At 40.5% G+C, this 12,043-nt stretch overlaps 1 protein-coding gene across 6 annotated transcripts in view; it reads left to right on the top strand.

The window, feature by feature from the left end:
• Positions 1-12,043, top strand: part of LOC122991827 — a 107,797-nt gene that overhangs the window by 67,572 nt on the left and 28,182 nt on the right. For 4 of the 6 annotated variants that reach the window (XM_044365214.1, XM_044365204.1, XM_044365244.1 and 1 more), the window contains one exon: positions 10,769-10,837. The exons of the other annotated variants lie outside the window; for them this stretch is intronic. In XM_044365214.1, coding sequence (XP_044221149.1) covers positions 10,769-10,837 — 69 coding nt within the window. The remainder of the gene's footprint in view (positions 1-10,768; positions 10,838-12,043) is intronic. 6 annotated transcript variants of the gene reach the window in all.

The following is a 12,043-nucleotide window of genomic DNA, read 5'->3' as shown; positions in this document are numbered from 1 at the left end:
AGAGGCGTCAGCAACAGGAAGGCTTATTTGCAGCCTAATTGACTGAAGCCAGTTGAGATCATTTGAGGCTAACCACACTTTCTCACAATGAGGTTTTGATGAGCTCAAATCAATGGTGAGCAGGGGGGAGAGTGTTGCATGTAGTGCTCATTAATTCAATCTTCATACGTCCCAGATGCTTGAGTCAGAATAAGAGGAACAGGAAGGCTATTGATCTTTTTCTGGCGTTTGGCCAGACAACGCACCTAGTCTACATTCTTAGTATTAAAAAGCACAAAAACACACAATTACGACCCTCTCAAAATGTTCCATCTAAACATTATAATGGATTTTTACTATCTGCAGGTTTGGCTGACTGTAACTGACTACAAGCTAACTCTGGAATGGAATGATTAGCACTACTCAGGGGAAAAGAGGCATTCACATTACTGTACAATGGGTTTTGAAATTTGGAAAGGCCATAATTTAGATCTTGTTTATGCTCTCAAAATAGCACGCAAATGACTTCACAACCACAGAGCCACACCAAGAAGACACAAATACCTCTCTCTGTTAACAGTGCATAGGAAGAATTAGTTTTCTCCATGAGCCAATATGTAGCATTATAAAAATGATTCCTTTAAGTTCATTATTCTTCAGCTTTAAGATATAGGCGGTCCGGTCTATAAGGGTATTAACCAACTGCAACAACAGAGTATCTTTTCTTTGTGTCCACAGTGAATGTATCATTCTGTTGTATAATAATCTGTCTCCTCGAAGCGTTTCTCCCTGGCTATTCACACATCTGCACATTGCTATGCTAGCAAATGGAACTGTTTAATTTACTGAGGGCCTTAAGATAATATTTACATAAGCAGTGTTGAAAAGAAACCTTGCAAGCCCTAAGGTTATTAACGGTAATTATGCTTCATAAATCCATGCCCTTCCCTTGCCAAACACACTTACGGGCCCTGCGGCTCTATTTGAAGTTTGTGAGCTTGATCACAGAGAAGGGAACCATGTAGATATACAGATTAAGAGTCAGCAATATCCACCCACTTACTGGTTTAAAAGAGGACAGAGTTACTGGGTGTATTCAGGCACATCAAAGCCTGCTTCGGCTATGAATGGAGTGATACATTGTCTGAGCGATGGGATGTGACAGCGCAGATACAGACTGTCACTGACATGCCTTCCATCCTGGATTAACAGTGAGTCAGGCTGCAAGGAGTTTGCTTCTTGCCTGTGCCTCTAGAAGCAAGCCAAGCTAAAATAACTTGATCACCCCCCTCACACACACACACACACACACACACACTATACTTCACTGTGTGTTTATTTGCATCTGGAGTCATGACTTGAAGAAGGCCTCTTTTCCTTGCAGCTCAGGTTTTTGTACATAGAAAGGTTTCCATGGAAAGCGTGAAAGTGCGAGCCAGGACTACTTAAAAAGCTAGCTGATATCTTTCCTGTTGGATTCAACTGGGAAAATAGGTCTTTTACTGTGATGTATATAATTCACTTCTGGGAAGAAAGTAGAAACGGAGTTCAAGGGATGACTTAGTGATTGACTGGACTAAGGTGCATGTGATGTAACCATTGACTGTATATAAATATGAACAATGCATCTCCACTTCCTACCGCTGTGCAAAAGTGAAGCCAATATATCTCCTTTCCAGGAGCTGCTATCATTCTTGTGTGACATCATTTGGAGCCAGACTCTGTGAAGTAGAGTCGGGAGGCGGGATGACAGCCCGCGGGACACGTCCCCTCAGCCGCCCCGCTGCCTGACGGGATTTGAGTGCAGCAGACACAGCTGTCAATCATATGTCACACCCCCTTTTTATATCATCAAATAACTAATTAAAACAAACTTATCAGAAAAATGAGCACTTGAACAAACATCAGCGTGATAAGAACCACCTAAAATGACAGAAACCATCTTTGGGGAAAAATTTATTTGACGTGCACTTTTTTTTTTTAGTTTGGCTCATGTCCCACTCGCTAACATGGGGGCAGGACTTATGACCTATACTGCAGCCAGGGGATGTAAGTGGATGTAACCAGGACATCCTCATGCCACCCCTTTCCTGATGCTGTTCACTTTTACAAGACAAAAGGATTGTCTACACAGGAGGTGTTTCAGCCTTGTTTTTCAGTCATGAAGTTCACAGGACTAATAGAACCGATACTTCTATTTTGTTAACACAGACAGCAGAATGGCAATGCACTAGCGCTGTGCGTAACTGTAACCCAAAACTTATATGTAGACTTTGTTTTCTTCTGTTTTATGCTCGTAACTACATGAGTTGTGTGGTGGGCTCAGAGCGCTGCCTTCTGTGTAGAGACTGACGGAGGACTGAAGCGGCTGCTGCTCTGCTAACATGCTGATGTCATCTGTGTAGACTCATCAAGGTGGGGGGGGGGATAGTAAATGAATTAAGTGGAACACCATCCTGCCCTGACATTTTGACAACAGCTAAGTTAGCTTGCTCACCTCCCTGCGCAGAGAGCACACGCCCCTTCAATTGGGTCGTGGGTTGCCAGGTAGTGGTGACAGATGGGTTGAAATTGTATGTTGTGTGTGTATTGTGTGTAGATTGTGTTTCATATACAATCTGGCAATTTGAGTAACGTGAGACAAACATACAAAACGTATGGATCCGTTTATGACAATTATTCATAATAAAGTTTGAGGGCCATGCAAATTACGGGAGTTTCCTGCAGAAACTGGTGCCGGGAAACGGCCTTGAAATACAGGAGGAACCTGGAAAAAACGGGACTGTTGGCAGGTTTGCTAACAGCTCTGTGCAGCTGTACTTTGACACAGTGGTGATTGCAATTAAATTCTAACATCAGCATGCTAACATGCTCAAAATGACAATGCTAACTTGCTGATTTTTGCAAAGTTCACCACTGTAGTTTAGCCTGCTAGCATGCTAGCATTTGCTAATCAGCATTAAACACAACATACAGCTTAAGCTAATGGGAATGTCATCAGTTTTGCACGCATAAACCAAAGTGCTAAAGATGGCACAAGATGAAAAGGGTTAAGGTTGGGAATCCTTCAGAATCTCACAATTCAGTTTGATTCTGATTCTTGGTGGCATGATTTGATTCAGAATTAATTCTCAATTCAAAACCGTTTCTTAATTCAATAAATAGAAATTGGGGTATTCTTTTTAATCTCTTACTTCAGTGCACCACTGATTTGTGTCCTTAGTCTACTGAACTGCAATATGAAACATTTAAAAAAAAGAAAGAAACTGAAAAAAGTATGTGTGAGTATGTAGCTTTTTGGTTTAAAAAGGTTAATTCATTTGGAAGCATTTCAGAATCTCCTGCCAGTATGAGAATAAGGGCATGAAAGTGTCATTAACTGACCAACACCACTGGTTAAATGTTTCTTATAAAAACAGAAGTCGGTCTGTGTGTTCTGGAGTACGGGGAGGCCGGACTGCTATATTGTGTTGTCATTAACGTTCTCCAGCAGTGGAGAAAAGCTTCTCTGCTACACTGTTTGTACTGGGGAAAGCCATCATTATCCAAAACCATGTACGGCTTCAGAGCTTTTTTTTTTCTTTGCCTCATCAGACTTTGTTGAATTTTTCTGTAAAGTGCTGCAGTGTTTGGCAGCCAGCCTGTCTTGTTTGTTAGTGCTGGAGTTTGGTGCTCCGCTCCATTAACTTTAGTCTCTAGTATTTACAAAATATGTCACTTTCATCATGCAAAGCTAATAAGTCATTAAATCCAAACTGCGCCTCTTTTGTAGATGAACTACAAGATAACTCTAGCGTGTACATGCTGTACTGTGCCCTCACGGTTGAATGCCACCTTTTTCATTTTCTCCACACAACATTATTAAGTATCATTACAAAAATATATTTTTGACATTTGTGAATTAATTCAGAATTGTAGAAAAAAAGAACTGCAACTTCTTGAACTTCTTGTGTGAATGGATTTTTTTCACCCACCCCCACTATCTGCCAAATCACTGAAGTCTTAAAGTTAAAGTGTGCCAAAGGCTAATGTTATTTCAGTGACTACATGTTTAATTAGCATTAATATTACTTGTGATGCTACTGAGCATCTTTGGCACAACTTTTTTATGCAGTGAATTAAGTTCTATCTTATCTAATTTCAAGATGTAGCTACATGTTGTGAACATTAATTAAGCCGCAACTCAAAGCTGTTTGTGTCCTCTCAGCCTACACGTTTCAGCTGAATTCTTTTAGTTGTAGTTATTTATAACTTTCTTCAAAAGTTGAAATGAACCAACATAATTGCAAAGCATCAAAAATAGCAGTCTCTATGCTCCACATATAAATAAAAAAATAAAAACCTGCAGTTTGTGTACCTAGTGTATAATTTTGTTTTATTTTAAAAGATGGATAATAATAAAATCTCAACTGAGCCACAACAAACGATACAGTTGAGAATGAATGTACGTAGGCGTGCGTATACCTTCTTACAGGCAGCTGGTATTTATTGACCCCCTGTTAAAGAGCAGCATATGTAGAGGTTGCCTTTTTCCTTGATAGTGAACCATGAGTCACTAACTCTGCCACTGTAGATCTTTCTGTGCTGCAAGTTTAAAGCCTTGAATTGAGAGCTGATGAATAGGCAGGGAAGGCTCTTATCAGGGGCAGCTGCAAGAGTCATTTATCAGCAGAGAATAATGGAAGCGAAAGGAGATGATTGGAGCAGTCGGCTTATTGCTCTACAATATAATAGGCCTACATATTCTCAGTGTCCTGGAATAACTCTGTATCTCCATCCTTGTCACTGCTGGCATTGTGCGGCACTTGCAGAACAGGTATCAAGAGCCAAGAATCTGCCATAATAAAAAATGTTTCACCACTCCAGGGACAGCCTGTGAAAAGGGTAATTATACACTTCACACTGTGGTTGTTGATAGATTAATGAACATTTACTAAACTTGTCAAGTCAGGGACGGTTTTGGAATCACAGTCAGGTTATTTCAATTGTGAATTATAGTATATTTCTGTAGAATGTATCTTGGTGACACATTCACAACCTAGAACTTCTTTGTCCATCATGACACACTACTTAAGGAAAAATATATCAGTGTATACTCACTCTTACTTTGCGAGGCAGCTGGATTCGCAAGATCACGCGAGATTCCATCTTGTCAGGCTTCAAGTTATGCGCCTGTGGCTGAACCACAGTGGTTCAGACCAATCAGCGTCCTACTGTATGAGGAACTACTGTCAGCTACTGGTGTGGTTTGGGTATGACGACTGAGAAAAGCGACTTCATTGAATAAAGAGCATTAACAGCACTGAAGGTGTTTCTCAATAGAAACGATGGTTTCGCTTTTCTCCCGACTGGCTTTAGTGAGAGTTTGAGTACTCTCCTACTACATCATATGGCTCGTTGATCTGATTGGTTGAAGTTAGCCCGTGATAGACAGTGATAGACGGATGGTGCATCTTATCACTTGCCAAGTACTTTTTGAAAGTGCCTGTCCTTTTCCAAACAGTTTCCAAGGACAACTTCTCAGATGGTTCTGTGTAACAAACCATCTGGCATGTCTGGCTATACTCACTCAGCATTAAGAAACAACGTGAAAACAATGCCAAACAGAAGTTGATATGGACTTTTAAACAGGCTTCTGAGAATCATATACATAAAAATAACCAGTAAAAACAAGCACTAGTTACACATTCGACAGCAATAAACACCTTGTAGTATGCTGAAAGATTAAACACAATTAGTCAACAAACAATACACATACAACACCACCATCCAGGAATGATATGTTAAATGCAAATCTAACAACTGCATGTGAAAAATGACACTACCAACGCAGGAAATCCCTCATCAGACACTCAAAATTTCCGTATGAGGAATGTAAAATGATAAAAGCCATTTCCAGACATCAGCTACTCTATACAGGTTAATGCCACAGACATTGTAGACAGAGTATTTTACCAAGGACCTCATAAAAAGTATTATTAAATCGTGTTTCTAACAAATAAATGTTCATGCTATTTTGCTGATGATTTCATCCCAACCCCTGTGTACTCTAAGTGCATACAATGAGTCTTAGGATGCAAACATATTTTTGTGTAAATCATGAGTAAAGAGAAATTTACACATCTTTGGATGTTCCATCAAACTTGAAGGAGCTCTGGATTGCTCTCATGTCCAAGCAAAGTCTACTCGACCCAGCAAATAGTCCCCTGTCTTCCTCTGGAACGATGCCATAAACACATCTCCAGTGATCACAGCAATATGCTCTGTGGTTTACATGTCCCTTCGCTTGGCTGCAGATCCACTTGCTCTGCGGTCTCCCTCTATACTGCCACTGACAAATAGTAGCCACAGTAATCAACTTTTGTTCAATAGCGCTGTTTCAGTTACTGTCTAATTTGACACTTTGATTATTGCTTTACAGGAGGATGGCGATTTCTAAGGTGGTGCAGTTAAACCGTTTCCATTATATTGATTCATGACAATTAAGGTTCTTTGAATTTTTTTGAAATTATTTTCTTTCAATATGTAAAATTCTTTGAACATTTACATATGGGTGATTGGGAGCAACACATGCAAATGTAGAAATCAGGTGTGTGATTGATGAACCAAGCATGCACTAATAATAACCTTGTGAGGCGAAGTGATTATCCGTCACATGCTGCAGACCTGCACTAAGCAGTTTTTTCACATTGCAGGCTGCAAACGATAACAAGAAATACTGTTTGAATTTTGAAGACTTCTGTGCTGAGAAATCCTTTAAGGGTACTAACCCAGTGGGTCTGTGATGCTTCAAGGTTACTAAAGAGATAAAAATAAATAAAATGGAAATGTCCTCCTTTGGGGTAATTTGAAACTGTGCATTCTTATATTTTAAACATGCCCATTAAATCAGCATTTTCAGTTTTTTCCCTGGTGCCGTTTTAAGGATTAACATCGAAGAACATATTGTATGGTTGTGTATAGTAGATGAACCCGCAAGTGCGACCATTACACTTGTATTTTCCTCTAGTTTCACAGTAGTTTCCTCTAGTTTAATAAACCCCACTCAGCTGTGTGATTTAGAGAGTGAACCACAAAGGCAGTCTATTTAAACACCATTAATCAATTTCCTATGCACCAGCAAGGCAGATGTAAGTGCTCACTTAAGCCTTTTCTATAGAAGGCAAAGAGGGCTGGGAAGACACAACAGTCAGCTGTAGCCTGCAAATGAACACACACATACACACGCACACACAACCACTTGAACATACACAAAGATGGTCACAAGCATGCAAAGACACTTTTAGAAGCACGTACTGCCAGACAAGCATACACACCAAAACACACACTCTTTCCTTCCAGACATGATCACACAATGCACTGAGATAATGGCCTCTGGCTGCTACTGTCGGGGGCCTGCTGCTTCATTGTTGCAGCCTCAGCAGCTCGTGCAGGGGGCCCCTCGGAGGAACAGCCCGTCTGAGGGGGACGGCTTTCAGAGAGGCAGCAGCGACAGGCAGAGAGCCGGTCGCCCTCACAGCCAGAGCAGCCATGTCCCCACTTTGTGCTCAAACAGGAGTTATTTGTAGCGAGCCGTTTGCATAGCAGGGAGACAAAGAACAGCTCTGTCCCCGCTGAAACTGTGTCCTCTCATAGATATCTCGAGGCCTGCGCTCACTGTGTCACTGAGACAGAGCAATACTTTGTAGCGGATGTTAATGAAGTATTAACTGGGTGATCAATCAATTCATTATGCAAACAGTTCTATCAGCATAGGATCATGAGCACAAGGTTGTCTCAGCGTCCAGTGTTTTCAGTGCAGTGGACATTTACTCAAGTACTGTACTTAAGTATGAATATGAGGTACTTGTACTTTACTTGAGTATTTCCATTTCATGTCATTTTATACTTTTATTCTAGTACATTTGAGTGTACTTACATTTTCAAATTACAAAACATTTGAAAGGCTTATAAAATATAATGCATTGTTATAGATTAAACCACCCAGCACTTAAATAGTTCAAATTAACTACACCTTGACAACAGTAAAATGCTGCTTGCAAATTAATGCATCATTAATGATCTGATAATATAATATATGAGTTAAACTCTCACAGTCGCCATAATTCTGCACTGAGTACTCTTGATTTTCTAAGTACATTTTACTAATAATAATTACATACTTTTACTTAAGTAACACTTTGAATGCAGGATTTTTACAGTGTGGTGTTACATTTAGCTGAATACTTCCAACACCATGGCGGTTTTAGTGTGTGTATCACAGCCTGCCTGACCAATGTAAGAGAGTTACAAACAAGCAGCTTGAGCTGAAAACCTGAAAGCAAAATTTGGGTCTGTGTTTGTGTGAAGCGTGTACCCTTTGTTTTGTTTTGGGTTTTTTTTAACAAGAAAGCAAAGTTTGTTATCTCAGGATGACAAGATAATTAATATGCGATCACAAGGAAAGGGCTTGTTATCTGGAGATAACAGGATAATTAAGTTGTGATTGTGAGATAACAGGGTTGAAAAAATCTGTGCAAGCGTGACAGCTCTTTGCATCTGCAGTTTTGAAAGGTTTTCTCATGATTGTGTTCTTCGTAAAAGAGGAGAAAAAGGGATCAAAACACAATTAAATTAAGATCTTTTAAATTAAGAGGAGATGGGAAGGCATTGAGAAGAGCGGAATCACCTGGAAAGACCTGTGGAAAATAGAGGCAAATAGGACAAGTTTCCTCATCTGTGCCACATATGATGTCCTTCCTCCTGCAAACCTAAACATCTGGCTGTGAGAGGATGCTGCCTGTCCTCTCTGTTCAATTTCTGCCAACACATATTGGTTGGTTGTATCATCAGCCTAACATAAAGCAGATACACCTGGCGACACAACCAAGTGCTGAGGTGTCTGGCAGCTGAACTTGAGGATAAAAGAAGAACAACCAATGCTGTGCGTCTGAATTCCCAGTCAACCCTCCCACATCTAACACCTTTCCTCCAAGAGAAAAGAAAATTCCTTACATCCAGAGCCACTGAACATAGCCAGGGACTGAAAAATGCTCCTTGACCTAGTGCAGAAACTCACCTTTCCCCCAGAAATCGGCAGCACCAGCCTGAGACCAGATCTAGTTCTCTGGTCCAAATCTCAGCGATGTGTCTTCATTGTCAAGCTAACAGTCCCTTGTGAGGATGTTGTGGACGAGGAACATGAGCAGAAGAGGCTGCGATAAACCTCGTAGCAGAAGCAGAGAACCAAGGCTGGAACACCAAGGTGCGCCCAATTGAGGTGGGATGCATGGGATTCATGGCCAACTCCACAGCAAAGTTCCTGAGGGAGCCAGAAGGAGTCAGAAGGCAGGCCAGCAGGAAGACAATAAAAACACTTGAGGAGCCCACTGAGTGATGCAGTCACTGGCTGTGGCTGAAAAGGAAGGACACCACCTGGGCCCCCAGTTTACCATCAAGAGAAGCCAGCAATTGGCTATGGGACACACACCTGGGTCTGATCAGCCTGCAGTGGGCCTGCCTCAGCAGAGGGTGTATTGTGAGTGAAAGGCCAAAACACCCAAGGACGCTGAGGTACACAAACTGAAGATGTTTCCCCACAAAATAACATCCTCTGGTGGTCAACTTTCTGCCCAACATCTGGACCAGTCCTACCAAGCAATCTGTGTGATGTGTGTATGTGAAGATTTACCTTTCATGATGCATTCATTTTGCATTTTGGTTACTTTATTAAAGCCAAACTGCATCACTCAGGTTAAGTATTCTTCTGTAGCTTGTTGTCTCTGAAGAAGTCAGGGAAGAATATTTTGTGTTTACAGTTTATGTTGTCTACAGTTCTGCATTACAATCAGGTAGGTCCGCCATCCTATTTTGTTTGTTGTTTATCTTTTCTCAGATATCTGTGCACACATTGGTGCGTACAAGCTTCCCAATACAACCTTATTTGGGAGGTTTTGTGTCTGGATCAATGGCAGCTCAACAGCAGTTACTGTTTCACTTACTCCATTCAAATTGTGGAGCCCGACTGGAAGAATCAGACCAATGACCTTCTGACTGGAAATGTACTTGGTTTAAAAATTAATGGGCAAGATCTCTTTTTGAAGTGACTCCTGAGCTTTTCTTCAAAAACCAGACAGAACTACATTACGCCCACTCAACCCTGAAACAGTAACAGCAATACACCATGAATACAATATGAACACTACAACTGAACTGAACTCCACATCCATTTACAATACAGTTCAATAAACCGTAACAGTTCCAGAGACTGGATAATAGTCCACAAGGTTCAAACAAATGTAGAGCAGCATATTTAATGTCCAATATGGGAAAGACTTATCTTCAGTTACAGGTCATTTCTGTTTCTCATTAAAGAAAACTCCCAAAGTAAATATTTTTCTGCTTTGTTAAACTTGCTACGTGACCTTTTCTGACTGGTAGAGACACTGAACAAAATTGGCTACATTATCGCTTCCAAACCACTTTTTCATAATAAGTGCTTTACAAATAACATTACAAGAGACACATGGAAACAAATGTAAAAAAGCAAACAATAAAACACCAATTACAGATAAAGAGAGAGAATAAAAATAAAGACAGAAAGGCAACTGAGAAAATGTAATAAAAAAGAAATAAAGGTAAAGTATGACAACATATAAGGGTGATAAAAACAAATGCCATGTAGCTCTGTGCTAGACCATGCAAGGCCATGTTAAGCTTCAAAAATCTATTAGTTCTAAGCTGTAACACCAGTAAAGGGAAGCTAAAACCACTGTGATATTCTCATGTCTGTTTGATCTGCTTGCTCTAGTTATGTGCCTCACAGCTGCTTGTTGCACAACATGTCGCCGAAGGGAAATTCAACTAACACAGGAGTAAAGTAAGTAACAACACTCCCATTTTACTCCCATTTAGAAGCAACAAAGGCTTTCACTATGTAATGAATTTCAAATATTATTTCATTGAATCGCAAACTCTGACTCTTACTGTCTTCGACTCGGCTATCTATCTGTCTAATTTAATGTTGTCTGGAGAGAGATGAATCTTTCCTCTGAATTTCCTCAGTGGATGTAGTCATATCTGCAGTCAGTCACAAACACCAGAGGGAAAAAAACAGTCTTTTTCTCCCATGTTGTAGGTGGCAGCTCTCCATGGGGGCTTTATTCATCCTAATCATGCTGTTGTCATCACTGAGACGCCAGCACCTCACTATTGTACCATCACTATTGCTTTACTGCAGATCTGGTTGTGGGCGTTGTCATGGTTTTTCTGTTTTGGTTTTAATCTTATAGTGCTGCTTCTGACCCCTGTGTGCTTATTAGCATTATTGATTGTGAATTAATTACATGCATTTGACTGAACTCTTTTGTGAGAGGTTGTTTGGCTCATGCTTTCATTGTTGTGCTTTCCACAGTAATGAAATAAGGGCTGAATGAATTTTGTGGCATAGAAATGTTCACCTAGTGTTGTTGGCTTTGGTTTCCTAGGTCGATTTTTTTGAAATATTACCTCCCTTGTATTATTGCCTTATAGCACTGAGTTACAGCAAACTTTCTTTACTGTTTTTTATTCATCCAAGCTCCTATTTAATCTCTAGACAGCTACACTCACTTTAAACTCACCTACTAAAAGATGTTGTCTCCTCAGAGCCAGGAGTCTTGTAACTTGCACTTAAAATATGTCCTTATAACAAAAACGACGCCTTGGTTGTTTCTTAATTAAATTTCCTGCAAAGATAAAACCCCTTTAACACATAATCAGGTTTTTCTTCAAGATTGCACACCTGCAGTCTAGGTTGCTGGTTTTTAAATGGCCGATAAAGTATCTGCCAGGGAAATGATGGAGAGAGGAGAGGGAGAAGATACACGGGGAGATGGTGTGCCCCTAGTCGGGAATAATATATGAGCTGAACTCCTCGCTGTCGCCTGTGCTCTTGAAGAGCTTTGATTCATCATCTCAATCATCATTATTGCTACGATCACCACTCCTCTGACTAAGCTGAGGAAGATTCCTCATGGCTGTCTTTGTCATCCATGGTCTCAGAGTGCCAGGACTCTGCGGGCTGGAGCTCTCGAGCTGATTGTCG

This window comes from Thunnus albacares, chromosome 2, assembly GCF_914725855.1.
Source record: "Thunnus albacares chromosome 2, fThuAlb1.1, whole genome shotgun sequence".
NCBI lineage: Eukaryota > Metazoa > Chordata > Actinopteri > Scombriformes > Scombridae > Thunnus > Thunnus albacares.
Note: the sequence above shows the minus strand (reverse complement) of the source record. Positions and strands in the feature narration are given on the sequence as shown.